Source organism: Aspergillus candidus (assembly GCF_002847045.1).
Source record: "Aspergillus candidus strain CBS 102.13 unplaced genomic scaffold BDW47scaffold_21, whole genome shotgun sequence".
Taxonomy (NCBI): Eukaryota; Fungi; Ascomycota; class Eurotiomycetes; order Eurotiales; family Aspergillaceae; genus Aspergillus; species Aspergillus candidus.
In genome coordinates, this window is record NW_020194026.1 from 389194 (window position 1) to 409204 (window position 20011).

Below are 20011 nucleotides of genomic sequence, written 5' to 3' on the forward strand. Positions count from 1 at the left end.
CCCAACCCAATCAAGCACGCTAGACTGCGGGAAAGACCCGTACGGCTTATCAGGCTTCGGGGGTATCCACTGATTGCGACTCATCTTTTGCGACAGCCACCTGCATCAATCTTATCTTCACTCTTTCTTCCCCATCCATCATTCTAGATTTTTTGGCACAGACTTACTGGGAATATTCTGCATTCTGGTTCGGATGACTCCCCTGATGGTGAAGGCGATGTGAAAGTTTTTGGTTCTTGTCAGGGCCAGCAGAGACGAGTGGAACTTTTTGCGCCGGAATGGATCTTGCTGGTCAGGATAGCCTTTCCCACGCAACAATGACGCTTGATGATGATGGGTATGGACCTGTACCTGTATATGGGTCTGGGTCTATTTTGCCAAGCGATGGCACTCCTAAGGTGTGTTTTCAGTCTACTCCGCTTTACCTACAGCGTCTTGCTGTTGAAGTGTGCAATGGACAGAGACTCATGAATTGATGATTATCCAACTTTAGATCAAGACGCTAGGTACAGATGATACCATACCCACGGATCAAAGCGATACCCCAATGGCCGACACCCTTGAAGCCCCTCTCCCCGGATCGTCGACGGATACCGTGGATTCCTCTACGCCGGCGACCTCATTATCGGAGCACGGACCCACACCAGAGTGTTCCGCCGAGAGCCCCCAGCCCATCAACGATGGTATCGATAGTCTCGACAACTACATACCCGTGGGCATCCTGAGACGCATCGCCAGAGACAAACCCCACACCACGCCAGTGCCAGTGCCAGAAAATTTCCCATACTTAGAAGCGGTGACCCTGGAAGGGCACCGTTGGATCCGGACAACAACCCATGCATACCAGGGCTATCCACATCTGTGTTATTCCCGTGTATATGTCTTGCCTGACGACGTGGGCCGCAAGGCTATCTCTCGATCGAGCTCGTCACTGAGGCGCGCTCTCAAGGTCGTCATGGCGAAGGTGGATTCGTCGGTTGGAGCTTGGATGGGGGAGCTTTATCCGGGGGAAAAATCAGACAAGAAATCATCCGCCAGTGCGGAGGACGAGTCGATGTGGTATATTTTCAATACCCTGCGAGATCCGGAGCCTCGTGTTGAAGAAATGAAGGATTTATATGCGAGGAAGGCAATGGAGGAATTGCTTTCTGGGTCTGTCGGTGGTGAGGCTGAGACGGGGCAGGAACTTGGCGTGCTGGGCCTCAAAACGCCCCTGTACCCCTACCAGCGCCGTTCGGCTGCTGCTATGATACAGCGGGAGGTTCAGCCGGCTCAGATGTTGGATCCTCGATTACAGGCCTTCTGCGGCCCGACGGGCCAGGTATATTACTATGATAAAGAAGAAGGCAGTATTGTGCGTGAGAAGCGAATGTATTCGGAAGCATGTGGAGGTAGGTTGTTGTTGTTGGTTGATGAGGTCTTTCCTGGAGGTTATCTAACGTTTACTAGGAATCCTCGCAGAGACCATGGGCTGCGGAAAGACGCTAATCAGTTTGGCGGTCATCATGGCGACACGGGGCCACTTTCCCAGGATCCCTTTGGAATATCAGGAGACAGAGAATGCCGTACGTCAGAAGACGGGGTCTCTAGTCGAGATGGCCGCAGCCGCGGCCGGTCGATTTTCGCTTCCGTGGAAAGCCCACTTCGAGACCGAGAGACACTACGGCTCTAACTACGACCGATGCATCAAAGCGTGCGAAGAGCACTGCGGTTCGTATATCGTCCCGCCTCCACCGGCCCGGTATACAGGCCGGAACGGAGTGGCCTATCCCAGGCCACCGCCGCTACATCTTCGACTCAGCTCGGGGACATTGATCATCGTGCCGCCCAACCTTGTAAACCACTGGCAGAAGGAGATCGCGCACCACACGGAGGGACTCAAGGTGCTTGTTCTCCGGGATAGTTCAGACGCGACGCCTCAACCAGACGAACTTTTACAATACGATATAATCCTGTTTTCTAGGGTCCGCTTCGAAAGAGAAGCAGGAGAGGTGGTTCACAACCACCGTGTTTCGACCAGGCCTGAAGAATCCCCCTTGACGAAACTCCACTGGTTACGCGTTGTGGTCGACGAAGGCCACAACGTTGCCGGCCACGGCCAGCGGACAGTCATGATGCACATTCTGGCTCAACTGCACTTCGAACGCCGGTGGGTCGTGTCGGGTACGCCGTCGAGCGGACTGTACGGTGTCGAAGTCAGCCTTGCATCGCACGAGACCAACACGAGCGATACGGACATGGGGGAAGCCACAACAGCTATCCTGCGAGGAAGGAAGAACACGGGAAGCGCCCTAGCAAGCGAGCTCAAAGATCTAGACCGATTGCGACTCATAGTAGTCGAGTTCCTCGACGTCAAGCCGTGGTCCAACTCTCGTGCGAACGATCCAGCCAATTGGACAAAATACATCAAACCCATCGGGGAAGACGGGAAGCGCAAGAAAGCACCGTCGCTCCGCTCGACGCTGCAGGGCCTTGTCGTCCGGCATCGCATGGACACCATCCACAGCGAGATTCCACTTCCGCGACTGTACAATAAAGTCGTGCGGCTTGAGCCGACGTTGTTTGACAGGCTGAACCTGAACCTGTTTATATTTGTGATTGCAGTCAACGCGATCACGTCTGAGCGAAAAGATCAAGATTACCTGTGGCATCCGCGCAACAGGAAGCATCTCAGCCTTATGATCAGTAACCTGCGGGCGGCAGGGTTCTGGTGGGCTGGCTCCGAGGCGGATGTCCCTGGGACTATTGATACTGCGCTGAAGTATATGGAAAAGAATAGAGACAAGATGACGGAGCAGGATATAGCTTTGCTGACAGACGGCGTGCGGATTGCACAGAAAGCGATCTCTAGCGAAAGCTGGCAGGCGTTCAGAAAGTACCATGAACTTGGAGTGTTCATCAAGGGTTTCCCGTCCCACGCTCGAAGTATGTGGGCACTGAACCAAGCGGAATGCGATAGGGAGCCGCTGCTCATGGGGATCTCGCAGGCACGGGATGCCCAAAAGTTTGTCACAGGACACTTAGACACTTTTGATCCGGCAGAGGGTCTCGCGGGTGCAGGCATCAAAGTGCGACGTAAGCTCGCGCAGCGCGAGAACAACAGCACCTCTGACGCAGCGAGCACAAGGAAAACCACCCCCGACAAGCCCATCAAACCCAAGACCTCAAAAAAGTCATTCTCCAAAGGCCTCACCAAAAACCTCCCACCTGAGTCCCCCCTCGCATCAACAAAACTAGTCGCAACAGCCTCCGCCAAACTAACCTACCTCCTCAGCCAAGTCCTCGCCCTACACAAAGCAGAAAAAATCATCATCTTCTACGACAACAACAACTCCGCCTTCTGGATCGCCGAAGGCCTCGAGCTCCTCGGCATCGCATTCCGCATCTACGCCAGCACACTCAAACCCGCCCAGCGCGCCGAATACCTAGAACTATTCCGCGAATCGGAAGACGTACGCGTCCTTCTAATGGACCTACGGCAGGCCTCCCACGGCCTCCACATCGCCAACGCCTCGCGCGTCTTCATCGTAAACCCCATCTGGCAGCCCAACGTCGAAAGCCAGGCCATCAAGCGAGCGCACCGTATCGGCCAGACGAGGCCCGTCTTCGTCGAGACGCTCGTCCTCCAAAATACGCTCGAAGACAAGATGCTCCGCCGCCGGAAAGCAATGTCTGACTCGGAAATCCAGCACGCAGAGCGCGATCTCTTAGACGATAGTACCATGAGCGCCATCATCCAGGACGAGCATTTCCTGCCTCTGCCGGAGGACGACTCAGCTGGGTGGGCCTTGTTAACGGGAGACGACACGCCGGGCCTGTTTGACCGCCACGCGCTCCCCCTCCCAGATGACTACGACGATAAGCCCACGCCCACGCCCAAGCCCACTCCCAAACCCAAACCCAAGCCTGGACTCCCGACCCCAAAGCGCACCCGCCACCCAGACGTCGAGCCAGACCTTCTAACGCCGTTAAAACGCCGCCGCTCAGCGAATTCCCGCACCCACGTGTCTCCTGCGGGGATTGTAATGGAGGGTCCTCCGCCAGCGGCGCGCATCCGCTCGCCTGCTTCACAAAGTTCGGGAGCGGCCACTACAATAAAGGATGAAAGTAGAGACAGTCCTCCGCGGGCGCACATCCACTCGCCTGCTGCGCAATCTTCCAGCGCGGAAGCGTATACTACAGTGAATGATGAAAGTATGGACGGCATTACTGACGCTGCTGGTCCGGCCGAAAGACCAAAAAAGACGGTCTCTCTGTTTGGCGGTGGTCGACCGGGAGATGCTTCTGATATAAACGGGTTATTATAGAATAGCATAGTATGATACCAGGCGTGATTGATTATAGGGACACATACAAATATTCACAAGGTAAAATTGCACATTTCACATTATATGTGTAGATTAAACTAGACTACAGTCAAATAGAGTATAGAGATACAAGTGGAGCAGGCATACAACAACGGCGCCGATCCCGATCACGTGTGGGGGTGGATTATACGTAGCATCAACTCCACAATATTTTAATCGGACGGACTAGCGCCATCACACAGTCCACTTTGCTTTGACTTCAACGGTTGTCATCAATAGTGCCGCTCTGGCTTATGAGTGGGAGTAAGGAGAGACTGAGCTGTATCTGCAATATCACATGGGCTTGAACAGTTCTGTCCTGCTATCTATCATCTAGACTGCATACTACCTGCCTATCTTAGTAGGTGGTGGTGGGTAGGTCGGAACCATCGACCAGAGCCACAGGGTAGGTCTTACAGCAGCAACAGCAGCATTGCCCAGACCATACTTCTCTGCATACCGAGTGCATTTTGTTCCGCAGAAATAAACCCACCAAGCCACACGGCAAAAAGAATTGAACTGCGAATCGAAAATGGCAAACATAATCGGCATCTCGGGCCCCTCATCCAGCGGCAAGACGACCCTCGCCCGATTACTCCAGCGAATCTTCAACGGTGTTCTTGACGACACCACAGATACCATAAATTACCAATCCCTCCGAACATTTATAATCCACGAAGACGACTTCTACAAACCCGACGATAGGCACGTACTTCCCCCCCCCCTCCCCCTCAACACCCACTCCCATTCAATCCAATCCACCCTAGTCCCAACCGACCAATCCCAAAGCTAACAACCCCAGAATCCCATACACAACAACCAAAAGCGGCCAAACCATCCAAGACTGGGACACCGCATCCGCGATCGACATCCCGCTCTTCACAGCCTCGCTGGCGTACGTGCGTGCGCACGGCAGTCTCCCGCCGCGGTTGACCAGCATCCAGGACCAGAATGAGGTGAGGGAGTCGGGGGTGTCTGATGATGTTGTTGGTAGGCTGAGAGGGGACGTGCGGGAGAGGTTATTGAGCGCTTTATCTACTTCTTCGTCGGAGCAGGGAGGAAGAGAGGGAAGAGAGGGAAGGAAGGAGAGAGTGGTTGTTTTCCTCGAGGGTTTCCTGCTTTACGGTGGTGCGGATGAGGCTCACGCACCGATGCCGATGCGCGATGTGCATGCGCAGATTGATTTAGGGCTGTTCTTGCCTGCGCCGTATGATCGCGTCAAAGAGAGGAGGGAGAGTCGGACGGGGTATGCTACTATTGGGGCGCAGCCGGATGTTGATCCTGGCACTTCTGGTGGAGGGTCGTCCCAGGAGGGTGGAGGGCATGCTGGGGAGAGCAAGCTTCACGAAGGAGAAGCGTATGAGCCGCCGCAGAACTTCTGGACGGATCCCCCTGGTTATGTGGATGATGTTGTTTGGCCGCGGTATGTGCGGGATCATGCGTGGTTGCTGCTCCCTGAGGGTGGGGAGGGGAGGTTTACGGGGGAGGAGAGTGATGAGGAGTTGGTGAGGCGCGTTGGACAGGGTATTGATGTGAGGGAGGATGCTGGGGTCGTTGTTGCGCCAGGGAGGGGGGAGAAGCCTATGGTGGAGGTGTTGGAGTGGGCTGTTGAGGAGGTGGCGAGTTATTTGCTTTCTTCTGGTGGTGCTAATTAGATATTGTTATGTTAGAATGCTTTGATTTAAGAATCTTGTTAAGCATGTTAGACTGCTGGGTACATGTTTCTTTTTTCTTTCCTTTTTTTTTTTTGGAGGGGGGTTTATGATGTCCTAACAGCGTTGCTGCAATGCATCAAGCATTCTGATCAGGACCCGTCCATCCGAGCCAGTAGTCGATCCTGTCTCTGAGTGACAACGGAGCTGCGGTATCCTCTGCCTCAGCGTTTGTATCCAACTCCCCTGACAGGGCGACTGGCTCAGTTCGTATATCCCCTGGTTCGACCGTATCCGGGATTTCATCGCCTGGTTCAAAAGACACCTGGTCGGGCTCTAGATCCAGTGTAAGATCTTCAAGAAATGCGTAAGTCTCCACTGATTCATTCTCGCTGGAATGGAATGCATCCGTAGCAGTGCTGCAGGAAAAGGTTAAGCTGGTATGGTACTGGTCTACAGCACAAGCACCGTCATGACAAATGACTGCCCTGAAGTAGAAGAGGTTGAGCAGAATTGCGAGGAAAAAACTGAAAACTAGTAGGCACACGCAGAAGGCGACCAGAAGCAGCTTTTGATATATCCCTAGCGGAATTGACTCGTCATCTGGCTGTGAAGTACCACCGAGTCCAAGTGTTATCTCGGAGTCGGTAGATGAAGGTGGTCCATGCAATTGGCGAATGGGATTGGGAATGGGTCTTTCATCATTTTCAGCCTGTCCCAACTCAGTGCCATTATTATCAACATGTGGCACAGGGTCAAGCTCTGTAAGTTTATGCCGAAGCTCATATCTCTCCTGTTCATAGGGCCCGGAGGTGGCCGGATGGACTCGCGGAAGCCAGCTCATAGCCTGCCGGATAGGTGCTTTGACTGTCCATGCAAGGCAAAACAGGCCCAAGTCCCGTGGCGAGCAAATGATTTTGATATGCGAGACACCTATGCAGGGATTGTCAGGAGTCGGGATGTGAACTACTTTGAGACCCTTGGTCTGGGCTTCTAATTCGTATTGAAAGGTTCCTTCTGGGCCGCCGTCTAGGTCGAGAAAAAAAGAACACTGTTCCGCCCAGAAGCAGCGATGATGTAACTTGATTGAACACACTGCGTGGTATTGCACCACTAAATTTGACTGTTCATCCTGGGTTCCGCCTGCATTGAAATCGACACGGCAAATTGCCCTGATCTCTTGGTCCACTGTAAATTCCTGAATGCCGTGGGATTTCGAGTCACGGAGTCGCAGAGAAATGACGAGGTCGCCGTGGCTGATGAATTCGGCAAAAAAGCAATTCTCCACAATCTCGTACCTCTGGAGGTTCCTAGTGTCAAACTCAATGCCTTTGTCTTCTGGGATGAGAAAGAGAAAGGTTCCACTGTCTTCGGGTGTGGTCCTGGGAAGTCCTGGTATCACCAGCTCGTGCCAGCCCCTTGGGCTACTTTCTTTCAAGAATAAGGATACAGTGAGGGTAACTTTGTAGACTGCTTGTCTCCCATTCCTGGGACATTTCAGAAAGAGGATACCGTCTCTTGTCTCCAGGTGGGGTTTAGCCGTGGCAGTTTCGATGCGGGAACCTTGGAACTTCGTGGCCACTTCCGGAACCACTGTGCGAGGTAGAGACGATCCAGAAGCCGGCGAATCTTCCATACTAGTATGACCCAAGGATGCTGGTGACGCAGGATCCGTCGACAATGATAAACCAGTAAAGACTTTTGGTGGAGAAGTGCTCAAGACAGCCTGTTTATTGACGTCACTGTCGTCTACATGGCGTTCATCACTTATGCCATGAGCATCTCCGCCTGATGATGATGACGCGCAAACAACAGATCTCTCCGGCATCGCCAACCCAGTCTGAGCTGCAGGTTTCGGAATCATACTCGGCTTATCGACAACCTTTTCATCCAAACGGCTCGACTTCATACTCTGAGCACTTCTCGACCTCGAACCGGCATCAGAGTCAACGAGTGCCATTTTGCCTTTGTGGGAGTCATCCTTCTTATCACCGGATTCAATATCAGAAAGAAACGCGTCATGGGCCGTTCTCTTCCCCAGACGCGGCGAATTACCGCCATATTCGCGTGGTAAACCAGCGGAAAGACCGGACGAGACGTCAGGAGACGATTGTGAGTCCTCGGAGGGTAGTGGACATTTCTGAGACGAACGCCCTTGAGCATCGCGACCACCCAACGACGAACCATCACTGGGCCCGTCATGTTCTCCCAGGCTATCCGCGAAAACAGTCGTCTCCCGATCGCTGTCATCCGCGCCATGCGAAAACTCAAAGAGCGGGCTCTGGGGGGAGGGTTCGTCAGGTTGTCCCTCACTCTTATTGGACTGGAGGAGCACGGAGGTTTTGATGACCAGCAGCCGCACATTTCCCGTGTGTAACAGCGGGAGCTCCCTTCCTGGAAGACATTGGACCTACAACCCAAAAAGACAGGGGCCGTGTTAGGTGATGGTTAGAAGGTATACTCATTTGAAGTATCCTACCTCGACTGAGATCTTCAGGTCTGCCGGCTGGCCTAGATCACCAGACCATGTCCCGCGAAGCTCGAGGTTTTTAGATTTCAGGGTGTTACGGCGAGATCCCTCGGCTGGGTTGTCTGCCATCTCGTCCGTGGTGTTTCCTGCCGCGCTGTGGGATGAAGAGGACGCGATCCTATGTGAGAACGGGGGAGCTCACGAGTTAGAAGAGAAGATACTAGGTAGAAAGATGATTAGGGTGACTCACAAAACTGAAAGTAAAAGTCCATGGAATGGCAGGAATAACGAGGAAGGAAAGTGAAGTATCAACAGACCAGGGGATTGATTACACTTCACGTGTGGATGGATCCTCAGGCAACCTGGGCCTGCCTGTTTTGTTTGCTAGACACCTTAGGGTGCACAAACCTGTTATAGCTGCTGACCAATTTATTCTGAGACTACGTACGCAACACCCTCGAACAATAATTATAGATGGATGATAAAATTACCATCTAATATGCGAGCCACAAGCAGCCCAGCCTGTCGGCCGCCATGTAACCCGCAAGTACGGATACAGGATAGGGTAATATGTACAGGGGAAAACCAAAACGGCAAGAACCAAACCCCCATAAGCAAAGCAAAGAACGCAACCAGCCGTGAGACGGATATCCCTTTTATGCCCCCTAGGCGCCATGTATCCCCCGAGAGCCACCCATTCTGTTCCCAGAAAAAGACAAACACCCACCCCACAGTCTATTCCGAAACGAAACGATCAAACCCAGAGTAAGCCATCCCACGCATTCCACCGTCACCCCGTGAGGGGAAAAGATTGGACAAGAAAGGAAATAAAAAAGGAAAAGCAAAGCACAAAGAAAGAGGGAGAAGAATAAAGATGAAAAGCGGTAAACGAAGTAGAAGAGCGAAAGATCGGGGTGCCTCAGCGGGGTGTTGTTCCGTTCGATGAGCCCGGAGGATCGAAAGTTTGACCCTGAGCATACCGCTCTGCCTCGTTGCCCATGGGCTGCGATGGAAGGATGGGAGTCGCCGCTTGAGAAGATTGATCGAAGTATCCTCGCGCCGTCGAGCCATTGGTCCCCTGGGGGTAGTTGCGATTTCGTTGTAACGGAGGAAGGATCGTGGAACCCGCTTGGTACTGCGATCGAGGATAGCCCTGCATCATCGCGCCTGTCGAATCTGCTGCCTAGAGATCCACCAATATCAGTACCTTCTCCCGGGGGTGGTACGGGTCGGCAATTTCCATACCGGTGTGTCTGACGGGTTCACCATCCCAAGCGACTGCATCGTGGCCTGTTGACTGGAGCGATGTTGTACCCCCGGATCCTGCATCTGAGGTACTTGTGCCGGTGATAGCCCGTATGGCATCTGCTAAAGTCGTGTTAGTGACCTGTCGCGGGGTGCAAGACAATCGTGCCCTCAGATAAAGGCGGACGTACCGTATAATCTGGAACGCCGGTGTGCCCTGTGGCATACCCCGGCATCATAGACGTGGGGTAGGCCCCTGGTTGATTTGGATACATTGCCGTAGTCTGCGGGTAGGCGTCCATCTGGCGCATACGCCCGTCACTATCGTAAAGACCGCGACTCCCAAAGTCAACCGACGTGCGCTGGCGCTTGACTGGTCCGCTGTAGTACGTGTAGTCTCGCCCTGCGGCTGGATACCCGCTATAAGTAGCCCCAGGCATTTGCATCGACGAGCGATCCGGCGACCTAGGTACCGCCTGAGGGTATTCCTCTGTCCGAGGGATGGTCCGTTTGCTGCGTGGATCTGTTAGCCCTGACCCGTAGGACTGGCAAATCTCGCCGTGAAAACTCACATCAGCGTCCGCGGCTCCTTTCGAATGCGCAGTTTAACGCCTTGATCGGCAAACGAGCGCGACAGAAACGTTGATTCCGCCATCCCAGGAAAACTCTTGGGGGGTGACACTAAGAAATTCGTCAGTGGCGTCTCTGACTGGAGTTTGAAGAGTGCCCATCCTCACCGGTGAAGCGATCCGAGATGGTCGATTTCAGGTACGTCACAACTTCCCTATTCGCACGGTACGGTCAGCCCTGGTTTCCATGGTCTGCTCGACTTCACGGTCTGCTTGACTTTTCCCCTCGTTCCGAAGACGGGGCTTCCATCCTCTCAACGCTCGGCCAACCAGAGGGGGGCTAGAGGTTACGTACTTGCGCATTTCGAAGAGAGTGAACTTGAGCCGGAAGTCGCCTTCGATTTTGATCGACAAATCACCAAAAACGAAGAACCCTCCATCTGCGCCGATCTCGTCAGTTGAGCTGCGCCGATTTCCCGAGGACGTGAAGCCAGTCTGCTGGCGGCTCAACTCACCGGTGTTATCCACATCCTTCAGACGGTGCAAAGACGACACCAGAGTCCCCGTCAGAGTGGTGGACGGGGAAACGGGAACTGGAGAATCGTCTGAGGAGTCATAGAGGCTGCAGCACATGAAATAATACGGACTCTGGAGGTAGTGCCTATCCGCAGCGGTCAGTAACCCAAACTCGCTTTCGCACTCCGTTTGTGACCAGGGGGGACCTACTGCGCGAGATAGGTTCCTTCCTCTTTGACCCGGATCTGCACAATCGGCGGCGGATCAACAGGCTTACGTTCTGCGACGCGGTCAGCCACCCGCTAGCTCGCTACTGCGCAGATCGCCCGGTTCCGCGCGCACGGCGGCCGGTCACTCACCTTTCTCCTTCCCACCAGCCACGCGCGCCCGCGACGGCTGCTGGCGGATAATCAGATCAAATTCAGAGCTGGGGGATAACATGGTCAGTGGGAAATCCGGGAAAGCTGAGTAAGAACTGAAGCCATCGGGAGTGATGCGCGAGGGAGCCGACGGATCCCGTTTCAGACTTACCCTTGAGGATCGCGAGCTAGAGAGGCGTCCGGGAACGTCGACGCACTCATCAAGGCGAGCTGTGAGGCACGAGAGCCAAAGTGAACGGAGCCAGAGAAACCAAAATTCGGGATATTGGGTCAGACGCCCACAGTCGAGTGAACCACGTATGAGTCGAACGGGGATCTTGCCAGGGGGGGGAGCAGGGTTGGGTGGAAGGAAGTAAGTTGGGGTAGATGGGACAAAAGGGAAAGCGGGAGGTTTTACAACTGGGAAGGGTAACGAGGATGGAATTCCTGGAACCTCCCAGTCAAACTTGTGGTTCAACGACACACTAGACGGAGGAATGATACACAGTGGGGTTCAACGGGAAAGAGAGGAAGCAGGAAGAGGGGAGGCTGGGAGAGTGGAGGGCGGAGGGGTGTAGGATGGATTGGGGGTGTAAAAAGTGGTGGTTCAAGATGAGCACAACGGTATGATCGATTAGTGAGGTGAGTAGTAAGGCTTAGTGACCTTTCCTTAATTGAGGAATGACCAGAGAAAGCTCTCGACCAGGACGGAGTGATTTCCAAGGTGGAGACAACGTGGGAATGAGACCTTGCAGCTGCCACAGTAAGGTTGGGAAGCTTTGATCATCCAGATCGAAACGATGGGTACGAAAACGGCGACCAAGACTGAAAGAGGTTGACTTGGGAACTCGAGTCGAATAGGGAGCAGTTTGGCGGTAGTGTCGTCAGAATGCAAGCGGCAAGAGCCAGCCGAGCACGGGGGGTTCCAGACAAACCTTAGTCGGATTGTAAAAAGTCTGGTCAAGTCGCCCGTCAAGTTCCAGCAATGATTGTTGTTGGTTTAGGGAACTTGGTGAAGAAGTTTGTTTCCAATGAGGTCCAATTTGGTGGTGCAAGTAGTATGAGGTCGAGGATCCTTGCTTCTTTTTTCTTATCTTTTCTTCTCTGATCTTTTTTTTTTCCCTTTTTATTTTGTTTTTCTCTTTTCTCTTTTTTTATTATGTTTAATATTTTTCTCTTGTCTTTCTTTGGTTCTGTTCCCTCTCTTTCTGGTCCGTTGAATTGGATCGATGATGAAACGTAGTCGTTCCAAAGAATTAATTATTCACCAGTCCCCTCTGTGGTGAAAATAATAGTAATAGTAATGAATGATAGTAATAATAACCAAACCCAATGAATGGTACTCTCCCGACCGTGAAGAGTGACTTGCCTTCCTTTTTTTTTTCTTGAATCTTCTTTTTCTCGTTTTTTTTTTTTTTTCTTTCTTTTAATAGACTCGAGGGTTCAAAGGCGAAAATAAAAAAAAGGCAAACCTAAAAATTCTCCAATCAAAATACCAATCCAATCAGCGCTCAGAAGAAGTTGAAAATGATAATAATAATAATAAGACAAAAGGCCAAGGTATAGAGGTGGAATCGGCCGACAGTCCTATGACTGCCTAATAAGTCGAGGTGTGGCGGGATAGACGACCGCCCGGCGATAGGATAGGAAGGCAGACCAGACGGTAGCTGAACGATGGGTCAATCAATGTCGCCTCTTGCCAATTGAGACGCCTGTGACGCACAGAAAGTCAACGCAAGAGGGGAGGCAAAAAAAATAAAGTGGTAAAAATAAATAAAATAACATAAAATATGTAGAAAAAATTGAAGGGAAAAAAACGGAAAGTAAGAACGGACTTCTAAGCCAATGTAAAAAAAAAAAAAAAAAGAATGAAAGATTTAGGGTATAAAGAAGAGGGGAAAAGAGAAAGAAAGAAAAGATTTACTGGAATCAGAGGCGACCAGCCCAGCTGACCGGTGGAGCTGTACCAGAAGAAAAAAAAAAGGCAGAACCGGCCAGTTTTCGGCCGTCAAATGGTGTCGTTACCAGCAAAGGTCGACCACGGTTGAGAAAGCGGGCTAAAAGGTGCAAGTGGTATCAGTTTTGACGATCCGACAGGAACCGTGACAACATCAGGATGATGCGCACACATCTGGAGGCTCCCCAGACTTGTCCGGGGGGGAGGGGAGACGGTTTATACCAGATTCAGTTGGGCCACCTGCGCAAGCCCTAAAGTCTATACTTTCTTTTGTCTTCCAATGAGGGTGGAGGATTGTAATGGGGTGATGGAGGATCGTATACGGGTGTACTCCGTATGTATCTGAAAGACCCTCTCTGGGTAGGCGTCAAATTTCCAGGTCAAATCACAGCAAATCAGATCAAACCAAATCGAAAAAGGCCCCCGCAAGGGAAAACACGTTTGTGGTAAACCAGCAATTGCTTCCCCGAGCAAACCCCCAATAACCCACCACAATCTAAGGGTAACGGTTTGTGGCCTCGTGCTGCGGAGATGGGACCGGCTATGCAAGTGATGGTACTAGGTTGACCCGTAACGATTTCCAGGCACCACCTAGGGGATCTCTCTTGTCCCTTCTTCTTCCAGTCCTGTTTCCTCTTTCTCTTTTGAAAAGGGTGACAAACCCCCCCCTTCGTCCTTTCCGGACCCAGACGGCAGAAGAGGAGACGAGGCCGGTTCGGGGACTGGTCGGTGCGCACCCTAAACAATTCAATTAGAAAGTTGGTCTCCATAATCGAGTCATGGATTATGATCATTCGCGTGATTGGATGGGGTCAGAATCCATGAGAAAGAAGATGGGAATAAGCTCATTATTCTGATCATGGTGACCATGGACGAATAGGATAGACATGGACCGAAACAAAGACCAGTCAGGACATACCTTTAATTGAGTAATATGATAGGTAACGTGAGAAAAAGGAATGATGATGATGGTCAGACTCCGATTTAGTGCTTAAACTTTGATCGGCTCTTTGTGCCTGGTCCAGTGGTCACTCTGGTGAGAGGAGGAGGGGGACCCTCATCCGTAGATCCTTCTGGCTTTCCTGCTCTCCTCTCGGCTCTTCTCTCAACCTCCTGCCTACTAGTCAAATGTCAGCCTTCTTTCTTCCTCTTCCTTTCTCATCATCAGCATCATCCTCGTCATCATCATCCATCAGCATTATCATCTTCCGTCATCCTCTTCTTTCTCACCTGCCCCGCCTTGGCTGTCATCTCGATGGATACTCTGTAATCGATCCAGCCATGCAGACACCTCCCTAAAGCGAAGGAGGGCTTCCCCATGCAATCATAACCACAACAAACACAGCAAATCAAAGGTCAGGGAATACGAACCGTGTCTCTCTTCCCTTCCCTCCGTCTTTCTATTATGTCATCCAATTCGTTCCGTGTTTCTTCGGCGGGCTGCGATCCAAGGACGCAGGTTACGGTCACTAGGGACGCTGTCCAAGGCTCCTTTCCAGGCCCAGTCGGTATCCGTTAAACCCGTTGTTATCAGTTGCAAAAGCATTCAATCAACTCGGACTTCGTCGAGCCTTTTACTTTCCTTCCAGCTTCCCCTCTAAACTTGAAGCGCCCTCCGTGCAATCGTCGGTGCCTCCCGGAGCCTCTTGGGGGGTTAGGCCATGAGGCGAAACCGGGGAATTTGGGAATAGGACAGAGGGGTCAAGGTCGTCAATTAGGAAGCAGTGGAAATTCCTGTCACTACCCATTCCAGTCGCGTTGTCTTCCGTTTAGACCCCGGATTTGAAACGTCCTGCGCGGTAGCCGTGCGACACACGCCAGTGCTTTTCACTGAATTATATACGCAACCTCGCAACGGAAGCACAGTTTCACCGCTGAGATTCCTGGACGCAGTTGGATTTTTCGAGCGCGGAATAAGTCGCTATAGTGCCACATCAATTCGGGGGAGGAAGCTCATAAGTACTTTGGTGCGGTGAATCCAGAACATTGGCGGGAGCAAGCCACTATTTCAACGTGCGGTCGTGGATGCAGGTCTGGCTGGAAAATCCAGCCTTTAAGCTGCTGCGTCCTAGCGATTTAGTTCGATAGATGCATCACATTGTCTGGGCCGTGCCATGCAGGTTACATAGACTGCGTTTCCCCACACGCTCCTTGACCTCAAGACCGTTGTGATGAGGAGGCCTTGGCTTGCCTTGCGTGGATGAGAAGGAACTCACCCGTCAGGAGGGGCCAGGGTCTGTTGAGGATCGCGTTAATAATGGCTTGGTGCGCCACACGAAGTGGGCTAACATGCACGATTTTTTTTTGGGAAAGAGGATCGTCGTGAGCCTTGCTTGGGGTCTCTCACAGGCTTAGGTGGATTCGATTCAATCATGAAGAGCTAACCTTACTTAAGTAGTGCTGGTCATTTCGTCGGACTACGCTTCCTCGCGTGCATGATACGAGCCCCCCCAGTCTCTCACGCGCAATTGAGCGTTACGCTTCCATTCCCTCGTACCATACAGCGACTTTTGTCGCGGTCGCGCCCCCGTCAGATACACCATGCTGCACATCGGGCGCGTACGGAACCTGGGACTTAATTGGTGACGGCTGCATCTCGCTGCATCTCGCCGCATCAATTGCGGAGCTACGAGCACCATAAGCCCAGAACATGGTCCTTCGCATTATTCAAGCAAACATTCGGCCTGTTGCCTGGTTGGAAAGGCAGGTTTTATGCCAAACACTGCAGAAAGAATTGAGGGTTTGTTTTTGACTCTTTCGACATTAACTCGATGCGACTTGTCTCGCAACCCACGGGGGTGTATGTGAGCAGGACCCGCAAGTAACGAGCCACGATTGATTGGCGTAACCACGCAAGGGTGTTCTAGATTCATGTCGAATTTTGTCAGGGCCTGGGATGGTTAATGGTGGTGGTGGTTCCGACCAGAGGACCTGCAACCTAACCGTTCGCCCCGGTGCGCCCTAAAGAGAGGGGAAACAAAAAGACAAGAAAATATGTGAAGAAGGACGAAAAGGGAAAAAAAAAAAGAAAAAGAAAAAGAAAGAAAGAGAAAGCCGAAAAAAAGAAAAGAAAAAGAAGAGAGTAAAGGAAAATCAAGAGTAACAGGAATAAAAACAAGAAACCAAAGGCATCTCACGTTCAGGCAGGTACGGTTGGTCTAGGGAATGGGTTTGGCCATTGGAACTAAATCCTTGAGTCGATTCCATCATCCAATCATTCATAGAAAAGAAAGGAGGGAGGGGCAAAGAAGGAAAAAAGAAAAAAAAGGACAACTGACAATGGTCAAGAGTCAGTCTTTGCATACTCATCACTGACCATGATCGGCAATACCCCGAAGACCTGTCAGCATGAGACCGAATACTACAGACGGACCAGACGACCAATGGCTCGAAGATAATGCCACGTTTCGGTGGCGCAATGGGTGGGAAAGCTCTTGATTTGAGGCAATTGAACGCCCATTGTCGCTGCTCCTGGGTATCTTGATAAAGTGATCAGGTACCTGTCGCACCGGACACTCAATCATACAAACCCGTTGGAACCCAAGGACAGGCCGCCATTTGCTGAGAGAACTGGCAGTATGTTTGGTCAAAAAGCGGTTTAACTCGATACCGCCACGGCCACCGGTTGCCTAAAGAACGAGCGCGAGGCCTTCTCTTCTCGTCTCTGTCATTTTTGTTCTTCTCCACTCTTGATTTGAAATCGAGAAGGGGGAGGGTGAAAAGTAGGTGGAAGGATTCAGAAACACCAGACAGGACCGGGCGGGTGGACAAAAAGAAAATTCTTTCCTTTTCTTTCCCTTTTTGTTATTTTTATTTTTTTACCGGGTCTGACTCTTTTCGTCCTTTTACATATTGGTGGGGGTCGAACAGGTGATGCACAGTGAAGTGTCCGTCGGGCTTAGCGGTTGCCTGCTCGTCTAAAACCAATCGGGGGAGTGACACTTCCTTCGTCAATGACAGCCGCCCTTCTCCATTGTGAACCGAACTCTGGACAATGCTTATTTTACGCTACCGTTATGCTTATTATTCCGGACCCTTACGAAGGGTTCCGTGCTTCGTTAGGGTCAGATCCATGGCCTACAGCATCTCTATCACTTTGGTCATCTGAAGGCGGAGCTGAAGAGATTCTGTCCGAGTGCCGATCGCCATGGCCGTACAGAATTTTCCATCCTCTAGTCCGGACTATGAAAGTTAAAGCAAGACCATCCACCACGGTGGGAACTTTGTTGCTCTTCCACAGCATGGACTCAAACGGAGCAAGACAACCTTAGAGACTGACCGAAGTAACGCCATGGTCTATCCGCCCATGGTGAAATAGATGCTCGCTAACGTTCAAGTACGAGTTTCAGTGTCTCGGATACAATGCCCATGCATGACTGGGCGGGGATATAACCCCACTAAATCAGCCGGGGCTTCAGCAAGGAGCCTGTCAGAAACCTCGGGGTTTGAATGGACAATAAAACAGAAAGAGGTAAGGAATGAAGGGTGAAAAATAAAGTTCATAGAAAAAAGAAAAGAAATTGTGAAAGAAAAAAAAAAGAAATGGGACATGGCTGAATATGATAATCTTGATCATTGGCGGGATCGGATGAGGAAAAGAGAAAACGAATTTTTTTTGTCATGACAGATCATATCCCGGAACCGACGATTTTCACCCACATCGCAAGGAGATTGGACATTCTTCCTTCAGCTCTCTAGTCAAGCCACAATGTCTGTATAAGACACGGGCTTCAACCCGTCGACCTATATCGCGATATTTATAGACATGACTGTCCAATCCTTCAATGCACAGCAAAAGTCGTTGAAGATGACCGCGCGGCCTATCTCAAATTTCAAGACCTGTGACCAAACCAATCTCTGTCGGCTACACAGTCAGGAATAATGGCATCAGCTATATCACTATTAGAATTTGTCTCCAAAACATCGTACTTTCGACCACGTCGTCACCTCCCAGAGTCCACCAGCTCTTCAAGGCACCAGGCTCTGTTTGGTACCTGCCATATCCCTATCAGACCTCCGGGTTTCCATAAACAGAGCCATGAATTGTGCGCAACAGTACGGAGCACTCCATACGGAGACCTGTATACGCCATGCATGCCGTCTTATCACACAAAGGCGGCTGAGCCATTGCCCCTCCGTGCATAAACCAACAAAAACCCAGCTAGTCTATTTACATGTAGGGCAGCCCAGCCCAGCCGGGTCACACTAATGGGAGTGGACCACTATCTCACCCTACCCGGGGCCGGGCGCATGCACGCAGATCTGAACAAAGACTGTCATCAATTCCCGGGTTTCCTAGATGCAGCGGTCTCACATAATGTACTTTTGTGTGCAGCCTAGACCGTCCGAACTCGACCGGCTAGTATTCGCCCACTGCTAATATTACTACTCCTACTACGGAGTACTACTACTGCTGATCGATTGACTCAGTTACTCACTGATTGCGGGGAAAATTTGCCCTGTTACTCGACTATCTCTTCTTCCAATTGACGAGTCCTTCAACTAACGATATTGACATTGGTACTTAATCTCGCTTTTCTCCTAGGAAGGACAGCATTATGCAAGGTGGTTTCAATTTCCAGACCATATGCAGTCCCTTCCCTAGAGGGAAAATGCCGTCAGCCATCGCCCTGCTTGATTTCGCAGCCCTGAGTCCGGAGACGATCGCAGCATTACCCGTCAACCAATAAATCAGCCTGCAAAGGTACGAGTACTACTTAACTCTCCTGAGATACCCTCCGTCTCATCTGGATCTACTCTGTACATTCCGTGGACTTCGCTTCCGAAAGCCGGGATGCAATATACCTGCAATATACTAGGTTAGTACGTTGTGCATTCATTGGTTGTGTATTCAATGGTTGCCTTGGGATAAATTGAATGGTGGTTTGCTTCGGCTAGAAGTGGTGTTGGAAGGGAAAATGAAATAAAATGGGATTGTTGCCATTTATAGTCATGAAAAATTTTTGATACTGTAATGCATTCCGCGAGCTTGATCTGATAGATTGAACCAAGCTACAAAGTATTCCAGTACGGAGTACGTACATAATCTGTCAATAACGAATAAATAGATCGATAGGAATACTCATATCCACCCCATTCAACATCGTTCTGGCTGATTCCTTTCTCTTTCTTCTTTTCTCCTTTTGATTCAAAAAAAGAAAACGAAAGAAGTATAGAATATAAGTGATAGATAGATGTGAAAAGAAAAAGACCGATTATAAACAAATCCAGACTCAGCTCGTTCTACTTTACTTTCGGGCCTTGATACCTGTACATACAGGAGATAGGTAAGTTAGGTAGGTAGGTAGTAGTACCTTACTTCTGCTACTATCTGTATGCTCATCCTGTAGATCAACCTCTATCTTTCCCTTTGTCCTTTCTTGATAAATCAGACAATAATTATTTGATTCTGTCAGAAACAGACAGACAGACAGGATCAACATCCTGTGCATAATGATAAACATAGTAATAGTAAGTAAGCAGTACTTCCTGACAGGTGACCTATACACACCTCCAAATATCACAACCCGGTCAACAGACATGCACCAATCCAATAATAAGATGAACAGGGCGTAGTTAGATATGTACCAGTTAGGTTAGTGGTATCACTAGCACGAACTGCACTAAACACCACTAAATCTATACATATAGATAGGAAGTAGTACAAAGTACCTACCTGCTCTAATCTACTATCTACATAGCTAGGATCTAGTCTACCGACACTACTGTCTACTAGCAGTTAGGGTATGGCCCAGCTAGACTAACCAAATCAAACCACAGCGCCCGCGGACAGCGGATTCAGATTCCGGTGAATACTTTATTTCATTGTCAGATTCTCACTGGGTCCTTCCTTCCCTTTCTTTTTCCGTTTGTATTTTTTTTTTCTTTTTTTTTTTT

The 20011-nt window shown here is 50.7% G+C and overlaps 4 protein-coding genes across 4 annotated transcripts; 2 read left to right on the forward strand and 2 right to left on the reverse strand.

The window, feature by feature from the left end:
- Positions 1-317: 317 nt before the first annotated feature.
- On the forward strand, positions 318-6001 carry BDW47DRAFT_117510 (uncharacterized protein; the record flags this gene model as incomplete). The annotated part of the gene is made up of 6 exons (XM_024815086.1): positions 318-398; positions 848-1391; positions 1450-4074; positions 4171-4194; positions 4859-5051; positions 5149-6001. 6 exons carry the CDS (start codon positions 318-320, stop codon positions 5999-6001), a joined length of 4320 nt encoding a protein of 1439 aa, XP_024672273.1.
- Positions 6002-8026: 2025 nt separating this feature from the next.
- Positions 8027-8774, forward strand: BDW47DRAFT_105593 (uncharacterized protein; the record flags this gene model as incomplete). Its single annotated transcript, XM_024812604.1, has 1 exon — positions 8027-8774. The coding sequence occupies exon 1, from the start codon at positions 8443-8445 to the stop codon at positions 8770-8772; it is 330 nt and encodes a 109-aa protein (XP_024672274.1). The 5' UTR covers positions 8027-8442.
- A 613-nt stretch (positions 8775-9387) lies between these two features.
- On the reverse strand, positions 9388-11239 carry vosA (the record flags this gene model as incomplete). Its single annotated transcript, XM_024815087.1, has 9 exons — positions 9388-9651; positions 9714-9833; positions 9905-10226; positions 10286-10394; positions 10451-10497; positions 10638-10722; positions 10798-10943; positions 11009-11078; positions 11158-11239. 9 exons carry the CDS (start codon positions 11237-11239, stop codon positions 9388-9390), a joined length of 1245 nt encoding a protein of 414 aa, XP_024672275.1.
- Positions 11240-17415: 6176 nt separating this feature from the next.
- BDW47DRAFT_30278 (uncharacterized protein) lies at positions 17416-17772 on the reverse strand. Its single transcript, XM_024818706.1, has one exon. The coding sequence runs from the start codon at positions 17663-17665 to the stop codon at positions 17447-17449; it is 219 nt and encodes a 72-aa protein (XP_024672276.1). The 5' UTR covers positions 17666-17772; the 3' UTR covers positions 17416-17446.
- Between the last annotated feature and the right edge of the window lie 2239 nt (positions 17773-20011).

Coding starts and splice junctions, on each gene's coding strand:
- BDW47DRAFT_30278 (XM_024818706.1), bottom strand. CDS start 17,665: ATGTCCCATTTCTTTTTTTTTTCTTTCACAATTTCTTTTCTTTTTTCT.